A 25,843-nucleotide genomic window follows, 5' to 3' on the forward strand; every position below is an offset into this window, starting at 1 on the left:
TAGAATAAATTCCTTCAAATTTCTAAGGAATAGAAAATGCTTAACTATATAAAATGTTCCAGAGCCTAGAAAAAAAAGGGAAGTTTTTCAATTCACATTATTATAAAGCAAGAAAAAACAGATACTTCAGTCCATTTACATATACTCCCACTACAGCACCCTGAGTAACAAAAACAACCTTAGTTAGGAATGTTGGTGCAAACATATATAGGAATATATAGGAATGGATATATTTATCTACCTAAAAATGAGCATTTCTAGCAAAAGCAAAAATACTCAAGAAAAAGTTTGCAGCATATGAGATTGAAATGTAAATAAGTATCCTTTAAACTTAAAAAGATGAGCTTTTTCACTTGGAATCTTTTTAAGCAGAAGAGAACAGATAATTAAGAAAACAATAAACTGCATATATATAAACATTTCTAAACTCTTCAATTATTAAAGTAATTTATAAAAATCCAGCATTATCCTCATATGAAATTAGCAAATGATTTAAAGAAACATAGCCCATGTTGAAGGTGAAGATACTTTCATGAGCTTGTAGTCAAGAATAGGCTGGTATTTTCTCTCCGCTTGTCAAAAAAAATACTGAGAGTTTTATAAACTTTGCAACAGTCATGGATTCCATTCTCTGAAATTACATTATGGGCATAATCAACATTTTATACAATGTACACATTTGTGTTAAGGATATTCATTTTAGCAACAGTTTTAACAGTGAAAACCCTGGAACTAACTAAATACACAGGATTAGGTGAATACATTATGGGGCAATCATGTTTTTGAGACACCATTAAAAGCAATATAACATGCTGGTGTTTCATCTTGAGATTTTTTTCAAAAGGCTGATTATTATATATAGTATTGTGGGTATAATCTTTTTCCTTTCTGCAAGAGAATCTTATCTTCTCTTGATTTTCTGACTCTGTTCCCCTTGAAAAAGATAAAGAGTATATATACCAACTATATTACTAGGCAAAATTGACTCCTGATTGGTGGCTTGCATCTGATTTTAGGAATCTTAATTGCTTGAGGAGGCACCATGCTGTGTCATGCAAGTGCAGGGACACTGGAAACTTAGCAGGTCCATTCAGGACCCCACAAGCTGTGCCTGTGGAGTTGCTACACTGTATGTTGACATATGACATGAGACTTGTAGGCCAGGATGGCTCCTACATTCTCTGTATATATACTACATGTCTGCTGTCCTTGCTCCTGACTGCACTGCTCTGTTGGGCCCCTGTAAAAACAGGTGCTGAAGAGGAGCATGTGGTGCTGCCCAGCTGGGCAAGCCAGGGTGCCTTCCAAGTGAACTGGTGCCTAATGTAGCACATGGGTCCGTCATGGGTCTGTCACTCAGTGTCTGTAAGTCTGAATATTTAATAGACCCTAAGAAGATACCTTGCAAGCATAACTTACAAGATGTGTTGCAACTATAACCCCAAATATATAATTACCTATAAAAAAGCTAGTAATAAATAAACTATAAATTTATAGCTATTATCTCTGGGTGTTAATGGTACAGTTAATTTTTCTCTTCTTAATTTATGGTTTTATACATTTCCAAATGCTACATGATTATATATTATTTTCAAATAGAAAGATATATTTTATTTATTTTTAATTAATTTATTTATGTATATTTTAAGTCATTGTTTCATTTTTGTACAATATTTGCTTTTTCTCTCAGGTATAGTCCCCGTAAAATTCCCACCACCAATTCACCCGTGCACCCTCACCATAGTCTTGTGCTCTTCTCTCCCCGCTTTTATCTCTCTCCCTCCCCCTTCCCAGCAGGGTGTATCTGATTTATAGTTTATCATTTTTTTTGTGATCCCTTACTTGGTTCCTCTATATTCCTCCTATAAGTGAAACCATCTGATATTTTTCTTTTTCCTTCTGACTCATCTCAGTGAGCATAATCTCTTCCAGCTCCATCCAAGTTGCTGTAAATGGCATGAGTTTATCTTTTTTGATTGCTGAATATTATTCCATTATGTATATATACCACATCTTCTTGATCCAGTCATCTATTTTTGGGCACTTGGATTGTTTCCATAGAAGGATATATTTTTAAAAACAAATTTGTGTATTCCAGTTCTTCTGGCAATAATTAGGAAATGACCAAACTTTCATTAGAGTTGAAGATGACAGTTCTAATAAAAACACACATGGCCCAAAACAAAAATAGAAAAGAAGAATTTTGTGAAGAATGTTCTTCAAAATGACAGATCTTTATTCTAAGATTTCAGCAGAAGTCTTCTTCTCCAGGCTACAAATTTTGATCCTGTCTTTTCCATTAATTCCTTTTCCCCCAAGTTGATTTGGGGGTCAAATACTCTAATGGGAAGGTAAGGGGGTGAAGCCAGCAGACAGTGAACTGAGCATTAAGAGCCTGACCTTCTGTGTGTATAGAGCCCTGATTCCCATTCCTTTGCTTCTTGGGTCACGTATGTGACCCATAGGGCTAGCAGACCCCAGAATGTGTGCTGAGGAATATTCCATCAATCCTCCATAAATGACAATGGCAGGAATAATACCTTTTAACTTATTTATATTTTATAGTCCTTCTCTAATTTACCCTTAATACAGTCCAGTGAAATAGAAGACATCTTAGCATAGATAAAGTATGTGGTCCAATTCTTTTCTTTTTTCTGTTTTTTGAGAACATTGAGACCTGACTAGGTTACATGATTTACTGAAGGTACTCTCTACTTCTGCATGTGACTGGACAAATAGCCACCCATTTGGTTCCACTTTTATTTTCCTACCAAATGAGAGGCATTGCTAGGAACCAGGGCTAATGACAGTTGATGGGTCACTGGCAGAGAGCTGTATGACCTTGAAACCTGCTGATGGTACTTGATCTTCCTCCAAGACCTGAAAATAGGGTAGCAGCAGTAGGACAGAAAGCAGAAGGCTTCTGGTGCTCAGGGACTTTTCCTGGCAGCACAGAGCTATGTTAATTTCTTGGAGGTGTGACTTGTCCCAGAGCGCCTCTGCTGAGCCACTGTGGTGCAGAACCCCAGTACCTAGCGCACACACCCCTGTGCGAGTGTGCATCCTTCATGCTGCAAAGTCATCCTTTTCCAAGACTGATCTGTCAAGTGGATCAGGGATCCCAGTCATGGCTTTTGCCCCCAGTAAGTGTGTGACCTATAATAAGTCTTGTTCCCAGTTTCCCATCATTAAATAAAAGGAGAATTTGGGCTAAATAATCTCCATTACCTTTTTAGTCCTCATATTCCATGAGAGCTGCTAAAAGAGCTTTCCGATTGGAAGCTTCTGATTCCCAGCTCCCAAGTCTCCTGTCTCTTTCTGGAGTACAGTTTTACACCTTTGTGCCTGAACAAGTGCTTCACAGAACTGTACAGTTTTATTTTATTCCTCCTTAAACTCATTTCCTATTTCCCCTGGAGTAGAAAGAAGACTTATGTGACACTAATGGCAATTTTCAAAGAAGGAGCATAACCTGGACTTGTCCTTGGTTTTCTGCACATTCTCAAGCATATTAACCACAGAATACCCAGCACCCTAGAGGGTCTCTGTGGATGGGTATTACCAACCCCATTCACAGCTGCAGGGATACAGAAGAAGGGCATGGGGGAGGGAGGGAAGTGCCAGGAAAAACTCTGCCATGTGTTTGACCTGTCATTTCCTATTTCTTCTTTTGTGTTTTGCTGTCAGAAAAGATCAGCATCATGCAGAGGCAAGGTCACTTGGGATAAACTACATGGGAACAGACCACTGCTGTCCCAGATCTTAGGAAAGATTAGAGCTTGGGGGACGCATTGTGTCTAAACCTGTTTAGGCAAAAGTGGTGGCCCAGATGTCAGAGAAACTTGCAGGGTGCATTTTGACCAGCATGGAGACCTGGCTAACTACTGCCCCAGGTATCCTGAATAAACTCCCATACCTGGAGTCAAAGGCAGAGAGCCTGTTTGGATAAGAGGATTGAGCTCGGCGGAGAATCTGATTTACTCTTAATATATCTCAGCCTAGTGCCACCAGGCATGAGAAAATGGCCATTAAACCTTTTTTCTTGGCCTCACAACAAAGTGACAGGGGAGTATTTAGTATTGAAGCAGCAGAACATTTGACTCCCAGCCCGAGAAAATTGAAACAGTTCAGTTTGCATGCAAGCGTGCACGCACACATCTACAAGACTCATCTAGAATTTCCTCGGAAAGGAAGAGACAAACACAATTTGATAGAAAGGCACAATTTGGAGGAAATTGTGAATCTTCATTTGGGGGATTTCTGGGCTGTAAGCTCTTACAGTGAATGCAAAAAGCACAGGGCCGATTAGAGTGAGCTCTCAATTAATGCAAGTCTGTTGGCTGACTGACGAGGGCCGCAGCTGCGGAAGCAAAGGAGACATTGTAGGGCCTCGTACTGCCTCTTTCAGGGTCTGAACAACCTCATCTGTTGAAACTCCTTTTATCACTTTATATAATTCACATCTTATGTTATCAAATGACTTCTTTGGTGGGGGAGGGGGCTGGTTTGTTTTTTCACTATATTTTCTTTTTTGCTAACATACTGTCTTTACAATTTATATTGTTTTTCTGTGAAATATTTGTAGATATTTCCATTAATGTTGTACATATAAAAAAAGGTATAATAAAGCCTATTTGCCCATTTTCTGTCCACACTGCAGATGAGTGTTCCAATCCCCTTTACAGATTCATTTCCCCTTGACACCATCCCACAGAGACTTGTTTCCCACCTTCGAGATGCACCTTCTTATGATGGGTGATTAGATGATTGTGTTAAAGAGCTTTGATAATGTTTCTTGAAAAGATTATTGTGTGCCTAAAAATATGTGATAGTAAATTTATTTTACCATCACATTGATCACAATGCATATTCTTTTCATTAAAAGCAGTATTTTAGCTTACTCATTTTAAATTCCCTTTTCTCTTATATTCACTGTCCAGGAAAAAAAGCGTATGCTTTGGTAATTGAGTCCATCATCTTGGCACTATGTTTTATAACAAGTGTCAGTGAAACACAGCCTTCCAAATGGGTACATTGGTCCCAGAACAAGACCGCTGGGGAAGCTGTAACCCACAAGACACTTATTACCCAAGTTGCTAAATGATTTTCAAAATGCCATCATCCAAGCAGCCTCAATTCTGTTGAATCTTCGAGCTGTGAAGGAAATAGGAACTGTCTGGAGGTGTCATTTATACTTGATTGTGATGAAATAGAAGTCAAAAGCTCTTGAACCAACCATAGCTCTCATTGCAGATCTGAGTCATCAACAGCCTCATCAGGAGAGATTAAAGCAGAGCATGAGGACTTGGGCAATGAGAACTGGCAGCAGAGTTTGTACATTTAAACTCTCCTGGGTCACTTTTAAATACAGCCATATGTGCCTAGAAATGCTAATGACTCTAGAGGCTTACCAGGGAGAATACTAGAAACATATAGAAATTCCTGGACCTAAAAGCTCTGAAGGCATTTAGATGCTAATGTCAGAAAGTTTAGAAGAGTCCCTCTCTCCTCTTCCTCAGAGCACAAGACCAAGATTTGTTTGCCAGCCTTGGCTGTCCTTTAATAATCCAAAGTGACAAGAGATATCAGGGAATGAGGTGACTCTGGAATAGGCTGTGTCCACTTGGTTAAAAAAAGATTGCTTAGTAAGAGCAAAACCCCATGGGATTATAAATGTGGGTAAAGAAGGTATCAAAAAGTTAAGAAATAATAAGTTCTGGTGAAGATGTGGAGAAACAGGAACCTGTTAATGGGAACTGTTGGTGGAAAACTAAATTGATGGAGCCACTGTGGGAAACAATATGGAAGTTCCTCAAGAAATTAAAAATAGAACCATCATGTGATCCAATAATTTCACTTCTGGGTATATACCCAAAGAATATGAAAACACTCCTTTAAACAGTGTGTTGTAGCCAAATATAGAAACAACCCAAGTGCCCAACAATGGATAAATGAATTAAAATGTGATATATATATATATATGCATAGCGGAAATATAAAAACAACCCAAGTACCCAACAATGGATAAATGAATTAAGATGTGATATATATGCATAACGGAATACTCAGTTGTAAAAAAAGATTAAATCTTGCCAGTTGAAGCAACATAGGTGGACATTGAGGGGATTATGCTAAGTGAAGTAAGTCAGAGAGAAAAAGGCAAACACCTTATGATTTCACTCATTTGTGGAGTATAAAGGAAAAAAAAAACTAACAAAACAAAGCAAAAGTAAACACTTAGACTCTGACAACAGAAAGGTAATTAACAGAAGGGAAGAAAAAAAGGAGGGAGTAGTTAGAGGGGGCCAATTAATTGTTGGTGGATGGTGACTGGACATTTGGTGGTGTATGAGGTGTGATATATAGTTGCTGAGGTGAGAAAGTATATACCTGAAACCTGGACAGTGTTGTAAACTAGTGTTATTTCAGTGTAAAAAAAAAAATGAATGAAAATGTGACTCAAGAACACCCCCCCACCTCCAGCCGTGGAGAGCTTAACCAATGGAACTGAGATTAAAGCCTAAATAAGTGATTTCAGTTTCTATTAATCAAAACTCTCTTGTCAACTTCTATCATAAATGTAAAGATGTTGGAACTGAAAAATCCCCTTACAGATCTTGAGTTCAACAGATGAGAAACTGAGGCCTGGAATGATGAAGCAATCAAACACCAGATGAGGCAGAACAGAACTGTCACACCAAGTTTCCTTACTTCAGGAGTAATGGATTTTTTTTTTCCTGTTTCAAAACACGTTTTTGCAAAGATAGGCCAAGAAGTGAAAGCAACAAAATCCCTTGGGTACCTATTGATGCTTTTACATACACTTTTTTTTTTTAAAGATTTATTTATTTTTATACAAGAGCTGGCGTACAGGCCAGAGGTGTGGGAGGGTGAAAGGATTCACCAGAGACAGAGCAGGGAGCAGAATAGGCAGATGACAGAAATATACTGCTGAGGGGAGCAGCAGGCTTGACAGGAGAGGTCTGTGGCACCATGTGGGATTCTCGCCGGCCAGCAGGGATCGAACCCGCACTACTGAGTCTGCCGACAGCTTCACAGCACGGCACTCAACCTGCTGCGCCACCGGGGAGGCCCTACATACACTTTTTAATCACTGAACAAACTTCTGACATAGTTATTGACCTTGTGTTCAAAATCATATAACAAGGGAAAAATGGAAGCTCAGAAAGTCTCAATTACTTTACAAAGTCACATTACAAAAAGTGAAAGTGCTAGGGTTTCTACTCAACAGACATTCAGATAATACTGCAATAACTTTGATATTGGCAATTTCAGACTTTGTGACTTTGGCAGAGTGTTTATATTTTGAAAATAACTCTCCCTGAATTTTTGGCATTTTACCACTTATTAATCACTTGCCAGATCAACCATAAACATTGGTGAAGATGGGCATCCCTGGTGGCACAGGCGGTTGAGCGTAGCGCTGTGAACCTGTCTGCAGCCTCTGTGGTGCCAGTTCAATCCCCACCATGGTGCAGCAGACCTCTCCTGTCTCGCCCACTGCTCCCCTCAGCAGTGTATTTTGGTCAGACTGCCTGTTCTGCTCCCCGCTCTGTCTCTGGTGAATCCTCTCACCCTGCCGCGCATCTGGCCTGTACCCCGATTCTTGTATAAATAAAGAAAAAAAAGATGAGACACCAACTGATACACTATGTCTCAAGTTGCTTATTTATTTGCTATTTAGGTTTCCATGTTTGAAAGGCAATTTTATTAAGATGAAACAGTTAATCTCATTACCTAAAGTTTATTATCTAAATGTTCTATGTCACTGAGATTATAACTGGCAGTTGAGAGATGAGAAACGTACCAGTGTAATTCATTGCAGTTAATTCACTGCCTGATCTAAGAGTTTGACCTTAATTGTTTCTTATCAGAGAATATTCTTGTTTTCAATGAGTGGTATGGTGTTTGTTAGCCAACAATCAGAAAGGTGAGCCAGGGTCAGACACGGAGTGTCTCAGTTGCCCAGCTGCTCTCTGAGCAACGTAGTAGCTAGAGACAGAGTGTGTCTGGCAAAGATACAGATGGAGAAACTCAACCATTGCCAAAATCAGAGTCATAAATCTGCCATATGTGCAAAGTGGTGTCCAACGTGGACTGGAGGCCTTATCAAAGAGAATCTCCCTCCCTCTCTCCAAACAATCAGACCCTGTGGGAGAGTATAGGGCCCAATGGTTAGAGAAACAGCCCCCATGTGTGGTCAGCAAAATGCAGAAAAATGAAAATCCATGCAACCCACTCACCAAGATCAGAAACCTAGATTGTTTCATCAGTCATCTCTGTCTAGTGTGGTTTGAACCAAAAACCAGGAACATCTTCCTACCTTTATGTTCTAAAATGATCCCTTTCTCCCCTCCTCTCCTTTCCTCCTTCGTTAGGTAAACATTCACAATCACTTAATATATTCCAGGTGTTATGCCAGTAACTGGGCACATAGATACATCTTTGCTCTGATTTTTTATTTTCTTTTTTGCTTCGTATCTTAGTTGTGATTTGAATGTTGTTGGCCAATAGTAGCAATTCGTGTATTGCTGATTACCTTTAACATGAGAGACTTAGGTCATTATATGTGTGAATTTGAGCCTCATTAACTTTTTTTTTTAAGTTTTTTTTTATTTTTCTATTTTTTTTTTTCAGCTCTAAAACTTTGGATTCATCCTCCTTGCCCTACCTCTCTCTCCTCATTGAATAGTTGATCTTTGTACAGATCTTCATAACTCAACTTAAAAATGTAGCTCATCTGTTCCAGACAAGATGGAATAAATACAATCCACCTTTTCTGTCCCCCAGAGATGCAGATGTCTGTCCCCTAGACATGGCATGGAGGGGCTGAGGACTGAGAAGTAAATGACCGTGGGCACATTGGGGAGAGATCAGATTTGAAGTCTCTGAATTTTTTTTTTTTTATATCTTAGAACTCAAATTTTAACTTGCTATTTTATTTTATTTTATTTTTATTATTATTATTTTTAATATTAAATTTTATTTTTATATTCCCCCATACAATTGCAAACGCCCCATTCTGACCCCAATCCTTCCCCTCCCGCCCCCCACCCCCCAAAAAGTGTCTCTGGTTCATAGTTTTTTGTTGATTTTGATTTTCACTTTCTTATATTCATTTTCCTGGTCCCTTATTTAAGTTTTCTAGATTCCTGCTATGAGTGAGACCATCCGGTATTTTTCTTTTTCTTTTTGGCTTATTTCGCTGAGCATGATCCCTTCCAGCGCCATCCATGTTGCTGCAAATTGCATGTGTTTATCTTTTTTGAATGCTGAGTAATATTCCATGGTATATATGTACCACATCTTCTTGATCCAGTCATCTATTTTTGGGCATTTGGGTTGTTTCCAAAGCTTAGCTATTGTAAACAGTGCTGCTATAAACATAGGGGTGCAGGTGCTCTTTGGAATTGATGTTTCTGTGTCCTTTGGGTAAATACCTAGGAGTGGAATTGCTGGATCATATGGAAGCTCTATGTTTAGTAGGTCCAGAAATCTCCACACAGCTCTCCATAGTGGTTGGACCAGTTTGCACTCCCACCAACAGTGCAGAAGAGCACTGAGTACAGTCAGAAGCACGGGAGGGTGAGAGAATTCACCAGAGCCAGAGCAGGGAGCAGAGCAGGCAGAAGGACCGAAGTACACTGCTGAGGGGAGCAGCGGGCGCCAGGAGAGGTCTGCGCACCATGTGGGACCCTCCTCTGGTGGCCGGGGAGCAGCCGGGGATCGAAATGGCGCTGCAGAGGCTGCGGGCAGCTTCGCAACCCAGCGTTCAACCACTACGCCACCGGGGATAGCCTCATTAACTTTTAAATGACAAGTTCTAGTTGGTCTAATATACCTTAAAGTGAGTTTATTTTTAAAAAAGATTTATTTATTTATTTATACAAGCATGGATACAGTCAGAAGTGTGGGAGGGTGAGAGGATTCACCAGAGACAGAGTGGGGAACAGAACAGGCAAACCGATGAAATACACTGCTGAGGGGAGCAGTGGGCAAGACAGGAGAGGTCTGTCGCACAATGTGGGACCCTCACCGGCAGCCGGGGATCGAACTGGAGCTGCAGAGGCTGTGGGCAGCTTCACAGCCCAGTGTTCAACTGTTGCGCCACCAGGGGAGGCCCTAGAGTGAGTTTTTTAGCTGTGTGAGTGTGTGTGTGTGCTTAAATATATTTTAACAAGAATAGATGGTATATAGATTTCTTCACATATTTGCTTGATTGTTCTTGTTCCCCCTCTCTTTTTATTCACCGAATGGAGAATTTCTAGAGTTTGCACATCTCTTTACTATAGATTGAGAATTTGGGGGCTTCTGAAATGATTGAAGCAAGCAGTACATATTTAATTCTGCTGTTTATTATTTTTCATCCATTTCCCTGATTAACTCTTTAATCATATTTCGTTTTGTGACGTTATATATTTTTTAGTTTATTGGTGTCCTGGCCACCTTCCATCTCCCCCTTCACCCCACCCTCCATGTATCTGTTTACTTTCTCTAGTACTAAAACAATTTCTGGCAGAATGGGTTGCAAAATTATGCAAAACTGAATAAAAATTAATAAATGAGTGAGTCTAATTTAAAAAAGATAATTCAGTTTATATTACTTAGTCCTTGCTTTTTATTTATTCTTAAACAGTCCATCAAGAATTCCATGCTTTCTGACCTATACTGGGAATTTCCTGCAGAGTTCATCCTCAGACAAATGAAGGTCAGAGACTTCTACCATAAGTAGTTTCTTTAGAGATTCAATCTTCTACTCATTCACAAAATATTGATTGAGCCTACTATTTATTATTCCCTGTTCTAGTTACCAAACAAGGAAGAAACAAGGAAGGGCAAAAGTCCTTCCCATTAGGATGTCACAGTCAAATGAAGAGGGACATACACCATAATTGCAATTAATTCGGTAAATGTCAGGATAGAGATCTGTATAATGTGCTGTGGCAGCAGAGAGAAGATGGGGTCTTCCTTTTCCTGATGCGAGCTAGCTAAGACTTTTTAGAGGACAGTGACATTTTCACTGCATCCAGAAAAATAATGAATAGAAATCATTTTCCCTAATTTATCTTTTTCCTCATTAAACACATATTCCAAGAGACCTTCACTGTTCTAATATACTTCCTCCATTCAACACTGAATAACTCCTGTGTACCTTCCACTGGGCTTAGGCTGTGGGGGTACAACCAAGATTAAGACAGGCAGGACATCCTATCACAATCATAAGATATCATTATCTGAGATAATTGCTAGAAAACACAAACACAAGGTAACAAACTCATATACAGAAAGAATACCTAAGCTAGTCAGTAGGATCAGAGAAAGCTCTTTCAAGGAAATTCTACTTCATGTATCTGAGTGTGCATGAATTTATCCCCATCTGTTGACTCAGATAAAATGCAGTAGAGTAGAGTGGTCCCATCATGTACGTTAGGGACAAACAAATCCACTTGGTACGTTTTGTTAGTAGAGATAAATTTTATGATCAATGAGGGAAGCCTGGGTTCTTGAAGATCATCAAGCACGTTAACATGACAGAGCACTAGCTCATTGTTAATTCCAACACCTGTAAGGTACAAAACGGTTCTAACACTGCACAGTTTTGTCCACACAGCATCTGCCAAGGTGATCCCTGGATTATTGTTTACCTGTCTGCTCCTGAATTGTGTCTGTTCCCGCTGCTTCTCCCTCATGCTGACTTGCTTGTCTCCCTCCATGCTAGTCCTGAGCCACTGTCTCACCTGTAGTCCGCCTGGGCCTGGCCTCTGTCCAGGACCTCACTGCCCTTCCTGGTGGATTCTGTCTGATTCAGACCCTGTGGTACCATGTTATCCTATGCTCATGCCTGTTCTCTGTTAGGGCTGGGGTTGAACAACTCCAAGAAGGTGTCATTGCCTTTTACAGTGAGGCAAAGCGGTATGGTAGGCTCTTCAGATTTAAAGGCTAAGGGTCATTTAGTTCAGCTAAAAGTGTTATTCTGACTGAGATGTAGTCATAATTTATTGTCAGACTCATCTGTGTTTTTAAAACTGCATTTGTCAAAATAATGAAGGTAGCTTATGACTATTAAGGTTAATTATCTTAACGTGTTTCTGTTGTTTAGTGGTTCTTTGCTTTCTCTACTTTCCTATTTTCTCTGTTGTCAAATGGAACCAGCACTTTCCTTTTCAAGGTCACACCAGCCAGATTTAGGTCACCAGAGAGGCAGGTTATAGTCGGGCAGAACTTTATGAGCCTTGTTAATCTGCAAGGATGTCAAAGACCTGATTGCCTATGAGATAGGCCATATAAAGTGTTCATTATTCATTGCTTTCCTGTGAAATGAAAGTAAAGCTTTTTTTTTTTTTGCTTTTTTCTTTTTTGAGTATGCCTCACATTCCAGGTTCTAGGCAAGGGGAGAAGCAAACATCCAATTTAACTGGAGGAGCTCAGAGCCTTTAGGGATAGATTGTGATGGGATAAGCATCACAATGGAGGTCCAGACCAAGTGTTCTTGGCAGAGGAGGCTAAAAGGGCTCCTGTCATTAAAGATGGCATGTAATAACTAGCGACACTCAGTAGAGTCTTCTAGCTGAGTCGCACATTTGGCACTAGGAATGAAAACTGACTAGAGCAAGTCTGGCTTTTCCAGAAGGAGGAAACTCCTTTCTACTACCTAGGAGCCTTTGTCCTTGTAATGTAAGTCAGACATAATTTGTCTGATGTTACAAGATGTGTGTGTGTGTGCATGTGCGTGTGTGTTAGTAGATTAGATAGTTTTGGAGGATAGAAGTCCTTTATTCACCTTGTAATCCGCCTCCGCAGAATTTCAGCAGAGTGCTTTGCCATAATAATAGAATAATAGGGCCTCCCTGGTGGCTCAAGGGGTTAAGACGCAACCTATGAAGATTTCCACAGCCTCTGTAGCACGAGTTCGATCCCTGGCCAGGGAGCTACCCACATGGCACAGCAGACCTTTCCTGTCTTGCCCGCTGCTCCCCCTCGGCAGTGTATTTCAGTCAGTCTGCCTGTTCTGTTCCCCACTCTGTCTCTGGTGAATCCTCTCACCCCCCCACACCTCTGGCCTGTACCCTCGTTCTTGTATGAATAAATAAATAAATCTTTTTAAAAAAAGAATAGAGTTATAATGATGATGATCGTTATGGTGGTTCAGTTTTTATTGCTGATTATTGAACAATAAAGACAAATTTAGTCTCTCAGATAAAGTACAATATATTTCAGGAACTTTCCTAAGCAATTCACATATATACATAATATACATTACATAATGAATATATACATTGTTTTATCTACATGATTTAACCCATCAAATATACATTATCCCTGTAATAGAGATTGTTATCCTGGTTGTACAGATGAGATACCTGAGGCATAGAGGAAGTAAAAAACTTCATCAAAGTTATCAGAGCTAACAAATCACAAACCCCAGCTCTAATATCAGGAAACCCTGGTTCCACAGTCCTTCCTCTTAATAACTAAATGTTTACTTTGTAGTTTCTCAATCAAAATATTTGTTGATTTTGTGCTTAATACTGAGAACACAGAAAAAATATATATGTCAAATGCAATATACTTTAACCACTGAAGGACTCAAGTGGTCTTAAAGTACTAAATAGAATGGTACCTTGGAAATAGAACAATAGTCACATTCTAGAATTGCCTCAAATACTAGGTATACCTGACCCTTCAGCTTCTTCATTCATAAAAGGAAGGAAAAACATCTATAAATACTACTTTTTATATTCTGTAGTTTATTTCTGTCACCCAGTGTGCCATTCATGATATTGTTGTCCTTTTCCCTCTACACAGATAATCCATAATGACAGGAGGAATATAAGGCATAGGAATTCGTAAAAGATTGATAATGTTTATCTAAAACCACAAGCATGTGCATAAAAAATAAATGTATAAGATCTCCTCCTTCTGGGAAATTGTGGAAATTAGGAAAATTAAAATAGCATATTATGTGCCAGATGTAGGGTGATTTTCTTAACATTGTTGAAACTTCATCTTTACCAGTAAACTAGGGGTAATAATATCTCACTATGGATCTTGTGAGCATGAAAAATACTATGATAAAATGCCTGCAACCCGATTTTCTGTAGGTGATGGTAATTGTGAACATTTTATTCTTCATTGATGGCTCTCAGTCTTCAATTGTGGCAATGTCAGAATTTGTGACAACTAACCACCTTTCAGTTCCTAATTTTGAAAAGGGAATACATTGTACTAGGTACTACGAGGATAATGAAGAAATGCAAGGTGTCATCCCTGTCATCAGGGAGTTCATAATCTGTGTTAGAGCATTATGATTTAAATGGCAATATATATTAGTTCAAGGTGACAAGAGAGATGCCAATCATAAAGAGAGAACAGTCAACTAGTTTAGAGTAGGAGAAATATAACTCAGACAGACATGTGAAAATGAAGGATTATCATGTCAGTAATGGCAGTATTACCATATCATGAAGTAAGACTTTATTGTGATGTGTGCATGTAATGCTATATTGGGCACAGGGGCTGCCCCAGTTACTCTCATCATTGCAAGTCATACACTGAGCTAAATCAGTCCCAGCATGAGCTTATCATAAATCATATGACAATTTAATTATTTCAACTTATTTTATAGGACCTTAGAATTTAATTTCATAGATAGAAATCTAAGTTATCAATTATTGATCTGTTTTATTCTTTTGAAGGGTTCAACACAAACCACTATTTAGCTCCATCTTTCCAATATGGCGGGATTATGGATCCTCAGAAGTTTTTTTCAAGCCACTGTTCTCTTTTATCAGACAACTTGACATTTCTTAAACATTCCTTCCCCAGATTTTTATTGGTGAGATATCCATGTATTTCATAAAGTCAACCAGAGAATCTTTGATTGCCCAGGAGAAAACTATTCTGACCGGAGAATGCTGTTACCTAAGCCCCTTATTCCGAAGGATCATACGATTCATAGGTAAGTACAAAAATATGCTGAGCTAAGGCCTCAGTTGCAGGTGTAACTTACTAAACTTACTGAAACTAGACCCACTTGATAAAACAAACTAAATTGTGAATGTATCAACTTCAAAAGCAAGGATTGCTTTGAGAATTTCCCAGGGAGCACAAAAATTGAGCCTAATTCTAGCGCCTTGTTCATTTTTTTTATCCTTGTATAAAGTGGTACTTATTAAACTATCCTACCAATGATTTCAAATTTGGATTTTTCCTTATACAATATTTATTGGTGATTCCCCCCTGAAATTGCATCCTAATATTGACTGGAATTGCCATGTACACTTTAAGTGAGCCAGCAAGGGTGGACTTTATCAGTGGCAGTGGGGCACTGATAAAGCAAATTTAGAAATAAATGTCCGGACAAAGATTGCCCATCCAATAATTTTGTTATACCAGGAACTTATCAAAATGTGAGCAACCAAATCCATCAGGTCCTTGAAAATAGTTGCAGAACAAATTGGTTTACTAGTGTTCAGGATATGGAATAATTAAGGCATGATCTACATCTCTCCTTCTAGGACTTTTCTAAAACTCCTGAGGTGATATTGATGATGATTATAGACATGAGAATGAATGTGTGTGGTGGCTTAGGTAGGAATTTAGGTCTTGCAGCATTCCTAGGTGGTAAGTACTCAGTAAATAACTATTACAGTGACTTGGTGAGATCCTACAAAAACCTACTGACCCCATCTTCATGGGAGCCTGTATAAAATGTGAATATGACTTACATTAAAACAAGCCATTTCAAAATGTAGAACTGACAACTAGAAAACTGAGGACTAGAATATGGCACGTTCTCAACTCTTTTGGTTATCCTTGATACTTTTTTTTCCTGTTGTAGACAGAGGTGGAATTTCTCAAGTCAGGAACAGAAGTCCACATCAAAATCAAATATGCAGTAACTTCTGTGGTTGGAGTGGAAGTGAGGGGAGTAATAAGGTAGTGAGACTAAGAAAATCGAATTTAAAATCAGCAACCTCTAGCATTAAAATAGTCTTTCTCATTTACTGATCTTATTGGTAGAATAAACTGTGGTGGAACTCTGCAGTTGGCTCATTGGGGGTACCCTGATCAATGAGGTCCTACTGTCTTGTTCATTAATTGCAAACAAGGATACCTTCCAAAGATATCCAGAGTTTGATCACTTCTAGAGTGGCTACATAACAATCTATGAGAGAAAAGAATACTTACTGTACAGGACAATGGATTAAACACTTCTTAGGCATTATTTCACTGAATCCACACAACACCCTATAATATATTGTTACAATCCTAATTGTACAGTGAAGAAGATGATAAAAAATGGGATAATAACTTTTCTCAGTGATGGATACATACACAGGTGTATTTGATTCAGGGGAGATCTTATGACCACTGTCTGAACTGCCTCCAGTGTATGTAATTAAAGCAACTTACTTAAGTAAAGGATTATTATGTTATAATCAAATGGAAATATTTTTCAAAGTCACTGTTACTTTTCCTTGACAAATATCAGTCATACCTATTGCTAGCCACTCCAGCTGGGAAAGCATCCAAAGAATGGAAATCTTAGCTGGCACCTGACATATATAGAGACCTGCCTGCATTCATTGGCAGAACAAGTCTTTGTTCATTGAGAGATGTCTGAAGACTCCCATCATTCGGTAATGAATCCTGCCTATTTCCTGTTGTGATTCCTGAAAATCCACTTGATTTAGTGCACTAGGCTGAGGCATGGCTTCAGGAAGACCACTATTATTTGTTTTGTTTTGTTTTGTTTTGTTTTTTTAAGATTTATTTATTTATTTATACAAGCACTGGGTACAATCAGAAGCGCAGGAGGGTGAGAGAATTCACCAGAGCCAGGGCGGGAAACAGTACAGGCAGACTGATGATACACTGCTGAGGGGAGCAGCAGGCGGCAAGAAAGATCTGTGCGCCATGTGGGACCCTCGCCCAGTGGCCGGGGATCGAACCGGCGCTGCAGAAGCTTGATGGCAACTTCACAGCCCAGTGTTCAACCGCTGCGCCACCAGGGAGGCCCAGGAAGACCACTATTACAGTAGATATTTTTCACCCTAGAGGAGCATCATATTCCTATTTTCAGAATCAGTGACACACGTATCCATTTGAGTCTATCATAAGCTAACAAAGTATTGGAACCTGGGATGATATGGCTTGGATATTTAGGTGAGAACAGTTAGTGTTCAGACGCCTAAGATATTTCTCTTAGAGAAGGAATCCTAGAATATGGAGTGAACAGGCAGGCAATGTGTAAGCCTTGGAGAATTAGAGGAAATGGCTTTGAAAGGGAAGAGAAATTGCTGGATAAAGAAGCAGTCCTCTTTTATTTTATGGAAACAGGATCTTTCTAGTTGCTAAAATAAAAAAACTTGAAGTCATATTATGCTATCCAAGAACTTATTAGAAATTAAAATTTTAAACTTAAAACCCTTGTTAGAAATTTTGATACCAACTAAATCAGAAAATCTGGGGATGAAGTTTCATGATCTGTTTCACAAGTCATAGGTGATTCTGATGCATGCTAACACGGGAGAGCCATGGTTTAGGCCATTAAAATTTCTTGTTTTTTTAAGTGATTTATCTTCATCTTGTCTTGCAACTTGGCTTTCTTCACCCCAGTACTACAAATATACCATCCATTAGACATTTTGTAGATCTTTCTGAAGCGAAAATATAATCAAGTCATTTCCCTGCTTAAAACTTCTCAGTGCATTCCTAGTGTTCCTAACAGGGAATTGCTTTGTTTGGTTCCTCCTCAGATGCTGCTCCTTCTGTCTAGAATATTCCACTGCCTCCCTGTCGCCACTAAAGCTAGCCCAGTCCCACACACCCTTCAAAGTGCTGCTCACAAATTATCTCTTTAGTGATCCAGACTAGCTTCCTCCTCCTCCTCTGAACTTTACACCTATGTCTTCTATGGGCATTTACCATATTACTATACTTTTTTTGTCTGTTGCTCCTATTAATTTGTGATCCATTGGAGAGCAGAGATTGTATCTTTTCCATTTTGCATACTGAAAAATGTATGGAAAATAGTAGGTTTTCAATAAAAATTTTTTGATGAGAAAAGAGCAAAGTTTAACTCTCTGAAGTCACAGATTTTGCCTAGAATTGCTTCTGTAAATGCTGATTCTTAAATATTCATTTGCTTCCTGTTTAATTAACTTTATTACCACTCATCAGCTTAGTTCTGGGAAATTAAAGTGCACAAATAAGGCAATTTCTAAGAGAAGGTCAGAGAAGTTTATTCTGACTTTTCATATAGGCAATTGGGAGCAGGAGTTCTATTTATCTTAAAGAAGCATAACTTTTTCTGAGTATGCAGTTTTTTTTCATGCAAGGAAAAAAACACACTACTTGACATAAAGGTCCCTTAAATGAAGATTTTTTTTGAAAAAATTAAAGTAAAATAAGGTAGTAATCAAAGTATATTAGGAATGTTATTATAAAGACCTAACAGTCTTTTTCTTTTCTCTAGTCCAGTAGCCACTAAAATACATACGATGCAGTTGGCATTAGAAAATGACAACTATTTCAGCTAGCTATTCTAATTAAATTTGAAATAGCATGACTGTTCCCTTGAAGTTTATGTAATTATTCTAGAATCCATCACGATAGTATATCCCAACAAATACAATCAACTTCACATTGCAAAAATGAGCAATACATTAGCAAAGTATTTTTAAAGAAAATAAGGGAGTAGCTGTCAAAGATGAGAAAAAACTCAGGATTCTAATACATATCTGGTGACAGCAAGTTGATCTACTTGTTCTACGTGCAATTTGGCTGTGTATTTCAATAACCTTAAAAATACCCACTAACCTAAAATTCCACTTCAGATAATCTCTTAAGGAAGTGATCAGAGAAATTGATGTTTGTGTTCTAAAATTATTTTATCCTAATATGTTAGAAATACCTAATTTTTAAAAAAAAATAATGCTGCAATCATAAATTACCATCTCGGAAAACAATTTTTTTTAGAATTTCTAATGAAAGGAGAAATAGTGTTATATGAAAGTTAAGATACTAGGAATCCATAATTCAAAATAAACTGGTTAAAACTTGTGTGTGTGTGTGTTTGTGTGTGTGTGTGTGCGTGCGTCCATAGAAAAGAGTTTGAAAGGAAGTATACTAAGTTAACTGTTAGCACTTCTGAGTTGTAGCATGATGGATGAATAATTTATATTTTTTTCATTCTATTCTATAATTTCTATTTGTTAGCATGAATATGTATAATTTTAAAATCCGGGGGGGAAGCTAAATATTATTTTTTAAGGTAGCAATAGTAAAATAAAAGCTATCCAGAAGGATGTCCAACCTCTTAACTTAGACTTCAGTGTAAAAGCAGAGCTGACAGTGGCACCTTAGCGTTCAAAAATCCCTGTCTTCTCTAGACTGTGTGCAAAGACTTGAACTGATAGCCCTTCACCCTCATACCCCTACTGAAATTATATTTTAAGGAAAAAGTGGCTAGAGTAATGAAGTCAAAGGGAAAACATTCAAATTAAATCATCTCTTCCCCTATATAAATGCTAATTGTTTTAAACTTGACAAAGAGGATTGAATTTTTCTGATTCACAAATCCAGCAATAATTTTCCCCCTAAGATTCTCATTATAAGAAGGATTCCAGCCTTTGGATGTAAAATTTCACAGCTAAACTTACCCATTTTTATTCATTATAAGCCTTTTAAGTGTAGGCAGGGAAAGGAATCTACTGAACTAACAAATATGACCACCATTTTACAAAAATGAATGTAGATATATTAGTAACAAGTACTTAGATTTTCCCCTTTTTTTCATTTTTTTCTCTCTATTCCTTTCCCTTCTTATAACATTTGCTATGGTATTACACTAAATTGAACAACAGTGCACATTTTAGTTCTCAAGAGAGATAATTCCCTGCATTCCTTTTCAGCAGTAACTACAAAAAAAGGAGTCATATGTTCAAAAGAATTTCATGAGGATCACTTCAGTTAAATTCTTTAATTCACAAACATACTTGAGTAAACACATTCTTATAAGTATAGTAACTTTAGTATTGAAAAGCAGTGAACAAGAAGCATTAAAATTTGATGAGGGGGTTTTTTTGTTTGGTTGCCATATAGAAAGAAATCCAACTTTCCTTTTCTGAATAATTACTTATTTTAATTAAAGAAAAAGATCCAAACTTGCCAAGATTAGACTGTCTATTAGCACCTAAAATAGCCTGTCATCGAGAAACTATTTATTATGGGTTTTTCATTTGGGATCACATAGTGGCTCCATTATTACTTCTAATAAGAATTTAATTAAATTCCAAGCAAGTCTTATGCCATTTAGGTCAAGCCCAAGGATAGTAGGTAGCACCAGACATAACAGTAAGTAAACAGTTAATTCATGTAACACTAATTGCTGTAAATTAAGTGTGATCTAAATGAAGCATGAATATTTTAAATGCAGTTTCAAAGGTCACAATGTTTTATGGTTATAAGAACTGATACCCTGAGACCAACTTAATTTCAGCCTTTCTGCAAAATAGAAATTTCTTCTCTGTTTTGAAAGTCATTTAAATGTACCTTATCTCAAGAGACTTTATTTCATTCAATCAGTCCATTTCTACTTGCCTTCTGTACTTACAATTAAATGATATTCTAGGGGATTGTTATATTCATTCAACTTTCGACAAATAATTTGTTGGGTATCTACTACACACTAGGTACTGATTAAGATGTTAAGGACATATTAGTGAACTTCACAGAAGATTTGCCCTCAGTGAGTTTATGTACTAGTGAGGATTTCAGACATTAAACAGAATAAGTTAATTGCAGTGTATCTTAGAAGATGAGTGTTATGGAGAAAAAGAATGTAGAGAAAGGAAATAGGGAGTTTGTGGAGGCAGATATGCAATTTCAAATGGGAAAGAAAAGGTTGTCATAGGATGAGAAAGAGACAGCATGGACTTCATAGGACAAGGACCATCTCAGGAAACCAGTGACACCTGGCCAGCTGCTAGGTGCAGCTCCATATGCTGATGCAGGAAGTTGAGTGTGGCCAGCTAGTCTGAAAGTAACTCGTGGTACCCAGGCATCTAACTTTAGTTTTGATACAAGAGGCTGGAACTATATAGGGAAAATATCAAAAGCAATATCAAAATATCAAAAGCCTATAGGCAGATGAAGCTATTTCTAGAATTCAGTAATAGGTACCAGAGTGGAAGTTCAGGAATGTAAATCAGGAAGAGAAAATCAGGATGGATGTTCTGGGAAAAAATGGAAACTCAAATTTTGGACCCCATGAGGAGCCCAGCCACTGGACTTTGCAACTAGGATGTTTGCTATTTCCTGCCTGGGACCAGGATGCAGAGCAAGGAGAGATACTGAAGCTGGAGCCTTAATTGGCCTAAAAGGCCTCTCCAAGGATCAAACTCTCTGTGGGTCTTAAGGAATTGTGCTGAGGCTGCTTTTAGTTGCTCTGCTCAGTGTAGAGAACACATCTGCTCCCCTTTAAGCGTCTCCCTCAATGAACCAGAGCATTACAAATCTGAATAAGATTCCTGGCCAGATCTCGATAGGCCACTCTATCAGGAGAAAATTTATTTAGTCCTATGAGAGTCTAGGGACCCTTTTCCGAGGGCTCTCTCCAGCACCCATGTTTAGACTGGTTGTCACTTTCCCTAGCATTTTGCAGATTGGCTAATCTGTTACTGAAAGACTAGCAGGAGTGAGAGAGGAGCCAGACATTTGAGAGAAATCACTGAGGAGCTGTCCTGAGAAAGGAGTAAAGAAGATACTTGTGTTGAGATAAAAACCATGTTATCAGGAAATTATGCAATTTTATGCTCTTAGGAAGTATAAATGTATTTGTTCTCTCATTTGTAAACATATTTGGGGAATTTTCTAGTTGATTACCCTCATCTTTATTATTATCCTTTATCTCCCTTACCATGATGAATAATTATAATAATGACACATAAGGTTTTTTTTTTTTTTTTCAAAATTCACCAGTTCATCATATTGTATAAGGTGTTTTTTAAACATAAAGTATGATTAACATATAGAGTTAAATATTTGTTTGAGGCAGTTAGAATGACAGGATTCTTGTCTTGTACCCCTTTTTTAAAATTAATTTTATAATGAACTTATTTAAAATACTGAGGCTATCTGCTTACCTCAGATATAAAAATAATAGCAACTAGTATCTGTAGAGTTCATAATTTACACAATATAATTTAGAACTATTTCCATGATTTGGGTAATAGCCCTGTGATATAAAGTAACTTAGATTCAGATAATTGATTTAAATAAAATCTCTGCTTAGCTTTTAGGATTAAAACCATGCCATCGAGACAAAGAACCCTGTTAACCTATGGTATCTTTGCAACCTCTATTGGAAAAAGAGACCATGATAATTCTGAGAACCCTTGAAATTAACTCTCTAAGAAACGTCTATTTAAAGAATAAGATAATATTTGTTGGATGCAAATCAATTTGCACTGATGGCGTTTGAATTATACTTTTAAAAACGTTAGATTCATTGCCAAAGTGATGAGAAAAGTGCCTTGTGACATATGACATGACTTAAGTGCCTGTGACATATCATAGGTACTTTATCATATTCTTGTTGGAAAATCGTTGGCTGAAGAACTGAGAAATTCCTGTTCTGTTGTGACAAGTGCAATAAGTGCATTTCATTGGAGGCATGACTTACATCCTTGCCTCTTCCCAGTGTGTGTGTATGTGTGTGTGTGTGTGTGTTGTCAAGCATCCAGAACTAAAGTGCTTTTTTTCATGACCTGATGCCTAAATAGAAACCTGGGTTATGAATAGGAGTGTGGATTTAGAGCAGTACCACTTTGTCTCTAAGCTTAACTCTTCTACTTCCTGGCTGTGGTCAAGTTAATTGAGCTCTCTGTGCTCCCAGATTCCTCATTTGTGACATGTGGAAATAATAATACTTTCTATCTCTTCAAAAAACTAAAAATATCAATTCCATTCAATCCAGTTATCCCACTTCTGCGTTTTTGCCCCTAAATTACAAAAGCACTAATTCAGAGATATATACACCCCTATGTTTTACAACAGCCACACTCTGGAAACAACCTAAGTGCCCATCAGCAGATAGTTGGATAAAGAAGATGTGAGATACACAGACTCCCATCACAGAATGGAATACAATTCAGCTGTAATAAAAAATGAGATTCTGCCATTTGCAAAAACATGGATGGGCCTAGAGAGCATTGTGCTTGCTGAAATAAGTCCAATAGAGAAAGTCAAGTACTGTATGATTTCACTCATATGTGGCATATACAAAAATGTAACAAACAAATGAACTATATGAAACAAAAATAAACTTCTAAAGACCAAAAGGGAAGAAGGAATAGGAGTAGATATATTAAATGAAAGGAGTCAATTGTATGGTGAAAGATAGAATCAGATTTTTAGTGTAAGTTTAATATAATATATATATAGATGTTGATTTATAATGACACACACCTAAAACATAATGCAATTAAAAATAAAGAAATAATAGTGTCTACCTCATAGAGTTGTGGTAAGGATTAAGTAAACTAATATTTCAAAGCATTGAGGATAATACTTAATATTAAGCACAGTATCTGGGTTATTACTAGTTTTATTATCATTATTATTTATTACCTAGTATCCATGGCAGGCTTATTCAAACACCTCATCAGCTCAGTACATCCTTGATGAACATGGTAACCACAGATAAAAGCATTCATTAGGAAACTTCTAGTTTCAATAAAGCAGGATAAAGAGAATTCACCCTACCATCTTTTCTTAAACAATTGTTTCCTGAATGAATGGTCTTCCCAGCTTAATTGAGGACACATTCGCAATAGCTAAATAACTTTCTCCAGTGAGAAAGTTTTTCACTGAGGATCTTGATGTGACAAAAGAAAAGGCAAAAAGGAACTGTCTTCATTTCTTTGTCTCTTATATTCCATTGGATGAAAGGTCTTATCTGGAATTAAGAGCTGGTGAATGAGTCAGGATGGACTTTGAGGAAACTGAGCATAAGAATTCCTGAGATGTGTCCCTTCTTCTGTCAAAAACAGTGAGGTGAACCCAGACCAAGTGTATGTACGTCTTAGAGTGAGATAAAGTATTCATCAATTTCCCCATTGAAACAAAGACCAGGAACTGAGAGCAGAGTAAATTTTCTTGTGTCTTAAAGATCATGGTAGAAAAACTACCGCAAAAGGTTCACAAAGCTGCCTAATGTTTTGAAAATGAAAAAAAAATGTCCAAATGGTCTTTGTATCACATGCACAGAGAACTTTCATTCTCTCATTGCATTGTTTTGCCACACACAGAAAAACAAGCTGCTCTCGTTTAGAAATGTTTGATAAGAGGTTGAGAACATACATTGAGGAAGGAGCAGGATTCCTCTCCTTTTCAGAATATTATTATGTACTTTACCCAGATAAATTGTTCTTGTGTCTTTTTTACTATCCTTTTCTGTTTTAAGTTCTGTGTGTTAGTTTTTTCACATGAAATGTGGAAATCCACACCTTCATGTGTCCATGTGTTAATATTTAAAATGACAACAATTGCAACTTTCCAAATCAGAAATGGGTACACTTCTTTCATGCACAAAGATGTGATATAACCCATCAGCGTTCCCCAAGGTTATTATGCATCCCAGATGTCCCTGGTAAAGACTTGTCCCGTGTACATCTTGGCTCATACTCCAATTTAATGTTCTTTTTTCATTCCTGTCACATTGAAAATGGAGAATGCTTTCATTTCCAAATTATTATTTGTAAGTTTACTCACTCATGAGACATTTATAAAGTCCCCATTTTCAGTTGTTCTCTTTAGATGCCTTGCACTGTGCTAGATTTTGTGAAGTTTTTATAAAACAAGAGATATGGTCCCTACAACTTGCATGCTATATGGTTTGATGTCAACTTTATGTCCAGTAGAACCAGGGATGTAAGATAGTAACATAAGTTAGAAAATTTGGACAAGTTCCTATGCTCTTTGATCCTTTTCAGCTAATCTCTGCGATTTCTTCCGTAATTCATTCATTGATTCCACAGATACCTATTAAGTGTTGACTATGTGTCTGTCTTGGGGTGTCCGGGATACAGTGTTAAACATAAATAGAGATATCCTCTGCCCCTAAGAGCTTGTATATTCTATAGATCTAATGGAAAAGATGGACATTATTGAATAATAGCACAAATATCAAATTCCCCTTCAACATGGCTAACATGGGCATCTGTTGTCTGATACCATGTCAGATGTGAAACTTCTCTAAAAGCCTCCTGAGCTGCACCCCAAGAGGCACAAGACACACTTCAACTGGATTTTCAAAACCCATTCAGGAGATTTCTAGTACCCTGCCCCTGGAGTTTGACAACCAGCAGGAGACAGGGAGCAGGGACATGCTTGTGTGGCCTGTCCAAGCAGGGGCTGTTTCCTCCTTGGTTGACATCCTCCCCTGTTCTCCTGTTGATTTTAGAAACTCAGGGGTCTCGTCCTCCAGACCATGGCTCTTGGTCTTCCCATGCAAGTCTTTTAAGATTTCCAAACAAAGAAATGACAATTACATGTCTTTGTCTTAAGCGCATAGCTCTGGCAAATCAAAAGCACTTTACTTTTAGACTTTTTTGTTTGATATAAATTCATTGAGAAATCTAATTAGCTCCCCTGAAGCAAGGAACACCACTAATGGAACAGAGCCAGCAGATAAATAGAACCAGCTAGGGAGGGTTACAGGAATTACACATGTATCTGTTAAAATCAAAAATATGATCTCACTTAAAGAATTTAGGATCAAGGAAAGATCTATAGACATTTTTTAAGCATCTCC

The 25,843-nt window shown here is 37.8% G+C and overlaps 1 protein-coding gene across 1 annotated transcript in view; it reads left to right on the forward strand.

The window, feature by feature from the left end:
* Positions 1–25,843, forward strand: part of PLPPR1 (phospholipid phosphatase related 1) — a 209,192-nt gene that overhangs the window by 164,867 nt on the left and 18,482 nt on the right. The window contains exon 4 of the mRNA XM_037494446.2: positions 14,848–14,980. Within this exon, the coding sequence (XP_037350343.1) occupies positions 14,848–14,980 (133 nt within the window). The remainder of the gene's footprint in view (positions 1–14,847; positions 14,981–25,843) is intronic.

Source organism: Talpa occidentalis, unplaced genomic scaffold, assembly GCF_014898055.3.
Source record: "Talpa occidentalis isolate TD23 unplaced genomic scaffold, MPIMG_talOcc4v2.1 talOcc4.7, whole genome shotgun sequence".
Classification (NCBI taxonomy): domain Eukaryota; kingdom Metazoa; phylum Chordata; class Mammalia; order Eulipotyphla; family Talpidae; genus Talpa; species Talpa occidentalis.